The sequence below is a fragment of the Onychostruthus taczanowskii genome, unplaced genomic scaffold (genome assembly GCF_017590055.1).
Source record: "Onychostruthus taczanowskii isolate IOZ18803 unplaced genomic scaffold, ASM1759005v1 scaffold114, whole genome shotgun sequence".
Taxonomy (NCBI): domain Eukaryota; kingdom Metazoa; phylum Chordata; class Aves; order Passeriformes; family Passeridae; genus Onychostruthus; species Onychostruthus taczanowskii.
In genome coordinates this window covers 631,020-643,130 of record NW_024498074.1, presented here as the reverse complement: position 1 = coordinate 643,130, position 12,111 = coordinate 631,020, and the positions used below count along the sequence as shown (strand labels likewise).

The window sequence follows — 12,111 nt, the reverse complement described above, 5'->3', positions numbered from 1 at the left end:
ATTGACACATAGCCTCAATGCTCTGGGCTCCTGGGACATTTCCGACTCACCGGGGGGAAGCCAGTCTTTCCCATGAGAACCACTGCCTGGGAAGCACAACGTGACACAGGGGCACGGCAGGGATCCCGCCGCTGGGGAGCACGGAGCTGAGTGCTGAGCTTGGGACCTTCTTCTCTTGTACAGCCAGCACAGCCCTCCCCAGGACATCCACGACCCTCTGTGTGCACCTCCTCACACCAGTGTCCTTTTCACAGCACTCAAACCCCGCCTGTACCACGCACACACCGAGCTGCAGGTCCTGGTGGCACCTGCTCTCCTGCTTCTTTGGACTTAGGCTGATTTTTGTGACCACAGAGAATGCTTACTGTGCCCCAAGTTCACAACAAAATCGTTTCATCTGATTATTAATGAAACAAAATGCAGTCATCATCAGGTTTTCTCCTGGAAAAACTCAGTTGAAACCGCATCTTTTGCTTTACTAAGAGCTACTGAAGAAGAGTAGCTCATGACTCAGCACCCAGATTTGGAGTTTGGGCACAGGAGACTCGCTGAATCAGTTCTACTGATGAAAACCCACTTGTGTATCACCCAGCTGAGGTTCTGTGAAATGCAGCATGCCCTCTCTGCCTGCAGTAGTATCTGCTCATCATCATCATCATCAAGGCTAGGTTGGACAGGGCTTGGAGCAGCCCAATCTAGTGGAAGGTGTCCCTGCCCATGGCAGAGGGATGGAATAAGATATTCTCAAGGTCCCTTCCAACCACAAGCATCCTGAGAGATCATTTCATTGTGATCCTCTCTATTTTTAAGCACTAGCTCTTTTTTAAAAAGGGTACTAGGGAATGGTTTTGGCTCAGCAAAACCAAAACTCAGTCACTTGGAGACAGGAGCTGAAAGTTATGGGATCAAAGGATAAAGTCTGCCTGCTGCATCTAAGAAGGAATCCTTTCCACATGACTGGATTCTTGAGACTCAGAGCGTGGTAAGACCAGCTCATAAAGAATCTCACGCTGGCACCTTAGAAGAAAACAAGATCAAAATCTAATATTAAAAATGTATAAAGGACTGAAAATAAGCTGAGCATTAGCAGTTTTCACCCAGCCCTTGTTTATCCCTTTAAAGACTCCTTTGCAAAGAACAGGGAGAGTCACACTAAACCTGATCAGACTCCAACAGGCCCATGTGGTTACAGCTGACCACAAAGCCAAAATCATCTCCACCAGCTCTGGCCAGATATTTTGGGCCACCTGAAAAATGAGCTGTGCTCAGGATGCCCCAGCCATGTCACTTAGAGGCTTATGGCATGGGGCTGGAATGAGATGACCTTGAAGGTCTCTTCCAACCCAAACCACTCTGTGATTCCATGAAAGGTGGGACCTTCTCAGCCCATTTTCACAGCCCAGCCATCACTCTTATTCCCAGGTGGAACTGAAAGCCTCGGGTAGCCCCCGCATCTAACATCTAGAGATCTGCTCTTCAGTCACACCAGAGGGGCCATGTCCTTCATCAGCAGAAGATGGCACAGCTTGGTGCCCAAGGAGGTGTCAGCACACAGCCAAACCCACAGAGAGAGGTGGACACGGCCAGGATCACAGCCAGGTCAGCGTGCTTTAGAGCACCTGCTTTTCCAGCCTGGGGTTGGTGCAAAAGGTGCTTCCCATTTTGTGTGAGAACCAAAGCAAATTAACAATACAAAAAAAGCCCATGGCTCAGGAGGACAAATAAATCAGGGGGATGATCCATTTTAAAGGGGAGATACTAAAAGTAGCGCTAAGGAGGTCCCAAACTAAGCCCTGCTTAGTTTCAAATCAGCTCAAGAAATAAGAACAAAAGGCCACGCCGTCACGTGCCGGGTGCCCTTAGCTCTACCTGGTTATAGAGGGGTTTCCAGCTGCTGGCAGCAGCAGAGGGGCAGGGCCTGCACCCCAACCAGCTGCCCCTTGCAGGCCACAAGCTGTTCTGCACCCCCAGGATGGGATGCACAGCCAGCAGATCTGCTCACACCTTGGCAGAAACAAGGAACGCAAGGACCTCCCCCAGCACTATGCAAAAGCCACAAGCTACTCCCATTCATGCACGTGGACAGAGACTTTGAGTCTCCAGGGAAAACCAAACCATCATCAGTCCTCTAGACAGGATGCCCAGGCACAGTCCACCCCAGCAGTCCCCACAGGGTTTTCAAAACATGCTGGTATTCAAGTGGCCGATTTTCCATGCAAGTAAAAATCCAGCGGTCAGGGAAAAGGCAGAAGGATTCACCAAGCGCTTTGTGGAAATCTGAACAAAACTGAATGCACTAGTTGGAGACAGATCAAATCCAAATCCCTTCTCCTATAAAGAACAGTAGTATGCAATTAACCAATTCTTCTGTGTTGTGGCAGTTTGCCAAGGAAAAGGGTCAGCATGAATCCATCAGGCGATGGGAACAACAACCATGAGGCTGAGTAGCAGGTTCACAGACCTGTGATAAATGGCTCCTGATAAATGCCATCAGGAGATGAGCCTGCCATGAGGGAGAGACAGGAAAGGGCAAAACATAAAACAGAGGCTTCAGCAGAGACAATCCTGAGCTACTATGCCATAGAAAAATGAAAGGAGAAGTAACAAGATTAGAAACATTAGAGATCTCTTCCAGTCTGCCAGCCCCAACAGAAGAACCCCAAATTCATGGCTTAGATTCAAGTGAGGATCACCATCAGCAAGGAACATGCAGTTCCTTAACCAAACAGGGAACTTGTGCAAAGATCATTTCATGTATTTGCATCACTGCCCTTCACCTCTTAACAGGCAGACCTTGCCTGAAATGCCCATGAGGGGCAGGGAATGAGCTGTGCAGGGAAAGGCAGTGGAAATTAGAGACCTTTTTCTCTTCTTCTGTTACACCAGGCTTCCAGCACTTCAGTATCCTCAAAAAGTCAGCATTCCCATGTAACAAAGCTATGGTTAGACAGAAGGGAAGTCTACCTAGCCATCTGCCTAAAGCTTGCAGGAACTCCTTTGGAACTCCTCTGCTCCAAACAGATGATCCATGACCCAGACTGGACCTGCCAGATTCCTAACAAGAGTCAGAGGCCACTCCAGCAAAGCACGTGTAACAGGTGAGTTAGATCTAGGCAACAGGATGGCTCTAAAAGACAGAGCTCACATAAATTCAAGCAAAAAATATCTAAACAGGAAAAAAAAATTTAACAAATAATCTTCAATTTTCTTCCTGAGGATCCTAGAAAGCCTGCTGGTGTAGATGGAACAAAGTCAGCCAGGGAGGAGGCAGTGAACAAAGGGGTGGGCATTGTTCAGACAGAACAATGAACACGTGGTGGGGTATTCTCCCTGAGCTTTATGTAAGCCACTGCGAGACTCTTACCCACAGCCCTGTAAGCTGCTTTTCCTTCTCTCTCCTTTGGAGCTGTGAGAGGTTATAAAAGCCACCCAACCCGTCCTGCTGTGATCTGATCTAATCTGGTCAGAACTGCTTGGCTTCAATGGAAAGAAGAGTTGAAGAAGACTTGAAGAACAGAGGGCTCTGAGGAACAGGGCAGAGAAGGGGATCTGTGCTGGAGTGTTGGATTTAGCTCTTGGGAAGCACAGTACCTTTGGATTTTCTGGCATCCTTTAAAATTATGTTGCCTTCCAAAATGCTCCAAATGACCACTCAAGAGAACTGATCTCGGCTGAAATCTTTCCCTATTTCCATCTCATTAATTACCACGACTGAATGGATTGAGTACCAAGCTGTACTTGACACTCTGAGGCTCACAGGTGCAGGCAGGATTTCGACCCTGCTCCAAGAGAAGTAAGAGCTGTGGTATGATGACTAAGGCACCCCAAGCTGCCTCCATTCTCTGGGAAAAGCCTCAAACCAGCCCTCTGCAAGCAATCCTCGATTCCAAGGCTGCAGTTTTACTGAAAGAGGTGTCAGAAGGTCATGGTGCCCACACAGAGGCTTCTCATGCCTCCCCAGCAGCACATGCTTCCTTCAGGGAGTGCAGGAGTTCCCTGTGCCCCTTCTCAGCCTCTATTTCACTCTGGTGTTCTGCTACCAGAGTAGGAACATCACCAGAAGGAAAGGAGGGGACAGGCTCCAGGAAGGCTGGGAGGATGCTCAAACCAGCAAGCTACAGCCCTAGCACCAGGTTAAGCCCAGCTTTGGCAGTTCTGGTATGAGAAGCACAGGCAGGAGAGGGAACAACACTCCCATGTCACCCAGCCCCAGCTCAGGCAACATGACCAATACATTTTGGGTTACCTTTAATTTTAAATGTCCTGGAAAAATCCAGGAGGGCTCACAAGCACATCTGGGACTCACATCTGACAAGTGAGCAAAGGCTGTATCTGATTTTCCATCTCCATGCTGAACTGTGTTATTGTACCATCCATGGTACAATAATAACTGTGTTATTGTACATCCAGTGTTATTGTACCTTAAAAAAAGAGCTGTTGGGTAGAGGAAGATGGGAGCAGACAGTCAAACAAGCCTAGACTTGAATCCTGACTGAAATGAGAGCACCTGCTCCCATCCAAGGCTGCAAGGGCCACCTTTCTAGCTGGGATGGGTTAGAAAGGTTAGATGGATTAGTTAGTTCTAACTAACAAAACTAGTTAGTTAGGTCAGAGAACTGATGACAGTTTCCAATCAGTTGGACTTGGTGATCTTAAAGCTCTGTTCCAGCTTCAATGATCCTGTGATTCCAAACTGACTGGAGCTGGGAAAAAACAAGTCACTATCAGAATGGTATGGAAACACACTCCTTCACCTCGTGCTCAGCACATGCTGGCACAAAACTTCTCCCCACTGCAAAGCAACCACCACCTTCCCTGCACCACGGGCAGACCATGCCAGCTATTGACTCAGCTGCTCTCAGAACGTTTCCTCCACTTCTCCTGCCGGCACAGCCGGCTTATTGCTGCCTTATGTAAAGTCAGCTACCAGCCTCTGAACTCAGGCTGCAGCTTTTCTCACTGAGCATGGAGTAGCAGGCATCAGAAACCTCCTCAGCCCAGCCAGCACCCTCGGAGCCAATGCTGATTGCTGACAGCAGAGCAAGGACAGCGGCAGTGACCAGAACCAGAGTCCATGCAATGACCTGCTGGACGCTGCCGAGGTTAAGCACTCTCCTGAAAAGTGCCATGGGGAGTTAAAGCTGGAAAGGAAAGAATCTGGAGACCTGAAATCCTTCATCAGGGTGTTTCAAAGCTGGGAAGATCTAAACCACCTGTCTTGTTTTTACTTAGCTGTGTGGGGCAGCACTGGGTTCCAAATTCCACCTGCCATTCCCAAGTTCATAGATTCACAGAATGGTCAGGGTTGAAGGGACCTCAAAGCTCCTTAAAGCTCCTTAAAGTTCCAGCCCCTGCCATGGGCAGGGACACCTTCCACTAGCCTAGGGTGCTCCAGGCATTATCCAACCTGGCCTTGGACATTGCCAGGGATCCAGGGACAGCCACAGCTTCTCTGGATAACCCATGCCAGGGTCTCAGCGCCCTCACAGGGAAGTTGTGCCAGCTGCTGTTTGGAAAGAGAGCACAAAGGCACTGCCTCAGTCCTCTGAGTTTGGCTTTTGTAGGAGTAAATCCCAGTTCAGTTTTACTGAACCAAAACACAGCCTGGCTTGCTTCTACATATAAATTAAAGGCACCAAAGAACATTAATGAGCACATTCTGTGATCAGATTTTACCTGATTAATTTTTTTAATCACATTTATTTCAGAAGCAATAAAGACTTGGACATGAAACAGGTCACCTGGTTACTTCTGAAAATGGAGGAGGGTCTGCCTACAGTCACGGATCAAAAACAGAGGGCAGGGATGAGAGGAGAGAAAGAAATCCAAGTAAATGGGCAAATACAGCTCATTCCTCCCACCATCAGCTGTTAATACAGGTAAAGATGTTCACAGTTATCTCTGCCCTTTTAACCTCTCTCCTCATTGATCCAACCATCAAGGACTAATCTTGGGCTTATGGCATCACACAGCTTTCTATCAGCAAAGTGCAATGACACAACCCGGTCGAGAATAGAAAGCAAGGAGGAGGAAAGTGCTAAAATGGAACAAGTAGTTATGGAACATTGTTACAAAATCCCTGGGTTAGCCTCTCTGCAGAGCACTCTGCAGAGTAAATGCCACAACGACAACAGGACCCAGGAAAAGTTTCCCCTAGCAGCATATTCTCCTGAACTCACTCCCACAGCAGGGCTGAGAGGTGCTATGGAAAACCCTTAGCTTGCCCATCATTTGGAAGGCAGGACAGGTATGCTGCTCCCCATTCCCTAAAACATGGAGCTGGGGCGCTCCTCAGGCTTTGCAGTGGAGTCATCAGACTTCAAACCCAGCATCCTCCACCCCACCACAGAGTCAAGGTGGCAGTGAGCCCGGGGGAAGTTCCACTTAGAGAGCCAAGAATACCTTATCTCGCAGGATAAGGTGGAGCTTTACTTTTCCCCTCTTGCAAAATCGGTTATTAAGTAATCTGTTTATGTCACACATACCAGCACTCCTCACAGGGGCATTACAGCGGCACAGCGTTACCTTCAAGGAAAGGAACGTGCAGTGCTCTAAATGAATGGGAAGGGTCCTCTCACACGGCTCAGGGCAGTGCCTCTCCCTGATTTCCCCCAGGAAAGCCAACTTGTACTTGCTTTCCTTCGTGCTCTGCCCTAGACCTGGGCAAACTGGGCTCTTCCAGCCAAGGAACTCCTCCTAACACGCACCAAATCCGCCACCGAGCCCTCTCGTGGATCCAGGCAGCAGGGAGGAGCTGGAGTGGAGTAATTTCCAAATGTCAACAGCTGATATCACAGCAACACATTCCAGTGTAGGACCAGGGTGAGGTGCCACCTGAGGGACGGACTAAACAATCCCTGGAAGCAGGCCCAAAGGACATACCTCTGTCAGGTATGTACAGTTTCTGTTAATGCTACATTTACTCAGCGAGGGCACAAGGGACAATTGTCCCACCCTGAAAATATCTCAATGCCTTCCTGACCAGAAATGCCCTCTTTTACCCCTCCTTAAAAAGCCAAGTCCTTCCCTCTCTCCTGCACCACTACATAACCAAATTGGTGGGTGATGTGGTTGGAGTTGCTACCTCCATCCCACAGACATCACTGACACAGTGAGCCATGTTCCTCTCTTCTCCCAAAGAACATGCCAAAGAGGGATGCTCAAACCGACACCTTCAAAATTCTGGCTTTGCCTCTCTGAACTCAAAACAACTTAAAAACAGCAAAAGCAGCCTGGTTCCAAGGCGTATTATAATCATCTGCTGGACACTTTCCCATTCTCTCCTGCTAACTCCTGCTGCCAGGGAATCCCTGAGTTCTACTGCCCTATCTCTTCTGATAAAGGTTACAGCTCCCCTTCTCCTCCCAGAAGGAACAGAAACAATCTCCTCTCCACTCACTTTCAGTGAAAATTAAGTCTCTTGACAGACACTCAGCTCCTTTAAAACACCCCACTCTAAGTGCAGGAATCTAACAGGGACTTAAAAGCATCTGCACCAAGTGCCAGCCAAAGGTCTGCAACCTGACATCTTAGCCCTTCCACTGGATCTTAAGCTGACAGAAGGCAGGGTTAGGTTAGATTAGATACTGGGAGGAAATTCTTCCCTGTGAGGGTGGGGAGGCCCTGGCACGGGGTGCCCAGAGAAGCTGTGGCTGCCCCATTCCTGGAACTGTTGGACAGGCCTTGGAACAACCAAGTGGAAGGTGTCCCTGCCCATGGCAGGGGGCTGGAATTGGAGATCAGTTCCAACCACAACCACTCTGTGAGAGTCCAGTTGATCCCACACATGCAGCCCATGACTGCACACTGGATACACACACACATCACTGTGGAGAGACAGAGGTAGCCGAGCACACACAGAGAGCTGCAGAAACACTGAGGCTGGAAACATGGAGACAAACAAGATCTCTCCGAAGTGCCAAAGCCTGCTGCAGTGCCCCAGATTGCCAGGCACGCCGAGAATTCCGGGCTGTCCCACTGTGCACAGAGCAGAGCGGCTGAGCAGCGGCTCCCTGGCCGACCCACCATGCACCAAACGTGCCCTGCCGCCCTGGCAGATGCCTCGGCCTTGGATGCTGGGTGATTTAGCTGGGCTGCTCCCAGGAGCCTGGCAGGAATCAGGCTGCCTTCAGCACCCCCGAGGGAATGAGCTGGCTGACAGCTCCGGGGCTCTCCGGGGGCTCAGCCCAGCAGCTCCGGCTCCAGGGGCCTGTCGAGTACAATTAGAAGCACTTGTTTCACCTCCGCTCCTCGCTCCCCCAGCGAGATGAGCTGTAACTGCTCTGTTAGCCCAGCTAAACCAAATGAGGATACCCACATCAGAACAAAGGATATCAACACACCACAGCCACAAACAGTACTTCAGGCAGTAACCTGACAGCCAGAAGGACCCTCCTGTGCTCATCACCAACCACCACTTGTACTCTGCTCCTGGAGCATCACACGTGGCCCTCGCACCTCAAAACAGCACGTAGCAACATTTAAGACAGTAAAACATAAAAGAAAATCCTCTCTCTCTCTTCTCAAATGTTTCTGCTGTGCCCAAGTGCCAGTTATTCCACAAGCAAAAGGCTAATACAAACCTGACCCTGCAGACAGCAAACAGCCTCATTAAACCCAATACGATGATTTATAGTGGCTGAGCACAGATTACTTCATTCCAGACAGGAAGAAAACACAGGCTTTTCGGTGGAAAGGACTGGCTTGGTTTGCTGGAAGTGTTCTAACTCCTCTTTTTAGAGACTATTTCCTCTGCTACTGCTGGATCCTTTCCTGTCCATTACTGGTGACAATGACATGGCTGTAACTCTACACCTTTCAACACATTTTCAGTCGAAAAGCCACAGGCATTTATTTGCAAATAAAGAAGTTAGAATAAAATTTTATCCTGAAGTCAGGAGGGGAAGGATAGTTCTGCAAGGTGAAATCCTCTCCCTTCTAGGTAAAGTCCTACCCTATCCTTCTCTCCTTCTTCTCCCCTACTAGTTTATCAAGCCCACAGACAACCAATCCTCAGAAAACAATAAAAAGAGAATTTGCTGCCATTAACTCACTCCTATCAGCTTCATCATTTTCCAGGAAGAAACTTGAAGTAAACTCCTTTAAATTCCTTTTACCTTTGGGATTTCACAACATTTTTAGTTAGAGAGAAAACAGAAACACTTCCAAGGGAGTCTACTCTTTTTCCCTATAAAGTGAGGAAACTGTTTTCTCTGTTGAAAAGTTCTCCTTCAAGGGAAAACCCTTCTCTTTATACCTCCTGAGCACAAAGGATGACCCAGGCAAACGTTCACTTCCTGCCTTAAGTCCACCCTGACACTTGGTACAAATTCTGCTGGTTTTCCCACTTGGCTTTTCCACCTGCCTCCACATTTCCAGGCTCACGACTGCAGAGCTGATAGGCAAGCACTGCAAAACTATTCACAGGGGAAAGCAAAATAAACAGCCCTGGTGCTTCCCAGCCATTGTGCAAGGCACAGCAAACAGGACTTTGGGGGAGGTGGTGGCGCGCAACAACGTTCGCTCCCGAACTGAAACAGAGGATTTCTCTAAAAAGTCACTTCTCCCCCGACCAAGCCTGCCCATGTCTCAGTCAATTTTAGGTCCAAGTACTGGGCAAACCAAAGGCACCCACATAAAACACCAAAGCAAAGGCATCCTTCCTCCCCAGCAGTCCAGATCTCTTACCTTCCACTTCTTCTTCATCGCATACGTGTTTAAGGAAGGAAGCCCCTCTATCCAGTACTGCCTCGTCCTCCATCCTATAGTAATAGAAAAGAAAAAAGGAATGCTCAGACTTCTCCTGGAGCGAGCTGTTTGAACCAGCCCAAGTCCTGGGCAGGTTAACTTGCAAGCTGTTGTTCATGTTCCTGTGGGCACTCCAGTCCTCCTTCCAGTGCCTGCTGTTCCTTCATAGAGCTCCTTTCACATGGCGTTTGCTTTAAGCTGGCCTCACGTAGCTCCGACTCTGACCTTGACAGGACATCAGTGGTGACAGGTGTGAACAAGGTAATCCCAGCTACAAGTCTTTGGGGGCTTTCCTGTTTGCTGTGTCTGGCTTTTCCCCCCCCTCCTCTTTGCACAGCCCCGCGGGCAGGCTTGGGGCTGTCTGTGAGAGCTGCTGGGATGGCGGCTTGCCTCTGAGGCCCAGCCGAGCGAGCGGCGCAGGGAGGGGAGCGGGCACACCCCACGGGGCCACGGGCTCCGAGCACAGCCCCTGAGAGCAGCACAGCACACTTGTCTGCTGGGAGCCCGGCTTTGTGTCACATGTTGGCCTCACAGAAATCTGACATATGAGGATTATCCCGGGACCGAGCTACAGTAAGTCAGATCATCACAGCAGTCATTTATGTGTGTCACCCATTCATTCATCCATTTGGGGAAGGGTTTTAGTGGCTGCTGTCCTTCCCCTCCCCTTTTCTCTCCACCTCTGATCTGCCTCTGCGGACAGCAGAGACTCCTAATTCCACACTTCTGCCATCGCCGTGCTTCCGCAGAGCCGCCCAAGACTCCTGCTGCTGTGGTTCCCCCACAAAATCAGAGCCTGCCTGCGTTCCGAGGCTACATCTGCAAATCCACTCTTGACAAGCAAATACAAAAATAATAAAGTAATAATAAACAAAATTGGAACTGTGTTAAATAATCTCCTTAGAGGCTAAGTACACATTTGCTGCTCACTACTGGGCAGTCGCCATGGGAGCTTTCTATCCTAATACAGCTGAGACCAAGCTGGTCACTTGTTTTCATACCAAAAATCAGACATAAAACAACATATTTTCCTCATTTTCCCTCAGGGAAATAGGAGCAAACTCAGTTCAGAGTGAGACAAGGCCTTCAAAACTTCTTCCTATCCATATTGCTTCCATTCAAAATCCTCTGAGAGCAGTAGCAGCAAACACCTGCAGATTATCTTAATGGAATATTCAAATTCAGGAGGGTACAAATACTGAACAGATGAATACTAAGAGTCCAGAATGCCTTAGGGTGTCTACCTTGCATGCCAATGCCTGGCCACCTAACTAGAAAATAAAAAATAAGACTCAGTCACAAAAGGAAGTACCGAGTCCCATTTCACAAAAGCAGTACCTCAGTAGCCACTCTCCCACCTCTGCCAAGTTGTCCTCCACAGCTTTAGCCAGCTCCTCCTTCACACAGGCTGTTTCTGCCTGAACTCCAGGAGCCAGAGGATTTGAAGCAGAAATTTCCCTGAGCTAGGAAAGGTGCCATTCCCCAGGCAGCTGCTGCTGGGTGCAAAGGGGTGGGACGTGCTCCTTGCCAGCACTGCAGACCAAGCCAGCACTCAGGCACACATCAGCCTCCCCTGAAAGCTTCAGCTCTTCATTAAATTATTTAAGGCTATTTATGTGTCTTTTCTAAGGCAACAGAAGGGAACATATCCCAGGGATACTCTTGCCTGTTTGCAATGATTGTAAAGGCACAACCCCATATTTTTTTCATTATTTTTTCCTGCAAAGCAGCACAGTAGCTCCTTGCTATAAACACAACTGGAAACATCTGGAACAGATGGGACTGGATTTCCAGAACAAACACAAACTACAGGAACTTTATTCCCCTGTGAAGTCTGTACTTAGCCTGGCATCCAGCTCCCTTCCCTGAGCACCCACACATGTGAAGGTGTGTAACACACCTGTGTGTCCCACAGCTCTGCCCAACACTGTGTGCCACGGCCAGCTCCTCCAGCCCAGGCAGCACCAGCCCAGGCATGGAGCAACTGAGAAGAAGCAGCAGCATGGCAGAGCAGAGAAAGGCTGAAAGATGGGAGCAATTTCTACTGCCTGCAAGGGATACAGTGCTGAGAACCAACCAGCTGCCATCTCCCTGGTTGAAGGTCTGCTCATCCTCCCCATGGCAGCAGAGCATCCTCCCAAGCATCACCCTGCCAGTGCTGAGCATCCACAGCAGTGGGAATGGCCCCCACCTTCCCAGGAACATCACCTTGCCAGCCTGGAGTGGGTTTATCACATTTAACAGCCATGCTTTTTTAGCTCCAGAGGGCTGGAAAACTGATCAGCAAGGCTGATGCTTTCCCTGAAACATGTATCTGAAGGAGCTGGGGGGTTTAGAGGGCCAGGAATAGAGCTTGGGTCGCCT

At 49.2% G+C, this 12,111-nt stretch overlaps 1 protein-coding gene across 8 annotated transcripts in view; it reads right to left on the bottom strand.

Annotated features, from left to right (window-relative positions):
* Positions 1 to 12,111, bottom strand: part of SLC4A4 (solute carrier family 4 member 4) — a 122,997-nt gene that overhangs the window by 84,797 nt on the left and 26,089 nt on the right. For all 8 annotated transcript variants that reach the window (XM_041426904.1, XM_041426866.1, XM_041426857.1 and 5 more), the window contains exon 2: positions 9,688 to 9,761. In XM_041426904.1, the coding sequence (XP_041282838.1) occupies positions 9,688 to 9,761 (74 nt within the window). The remainder of the gene's footprint in view (positions 1 to 9,687; positions 9,762 to 12,111) is intronic.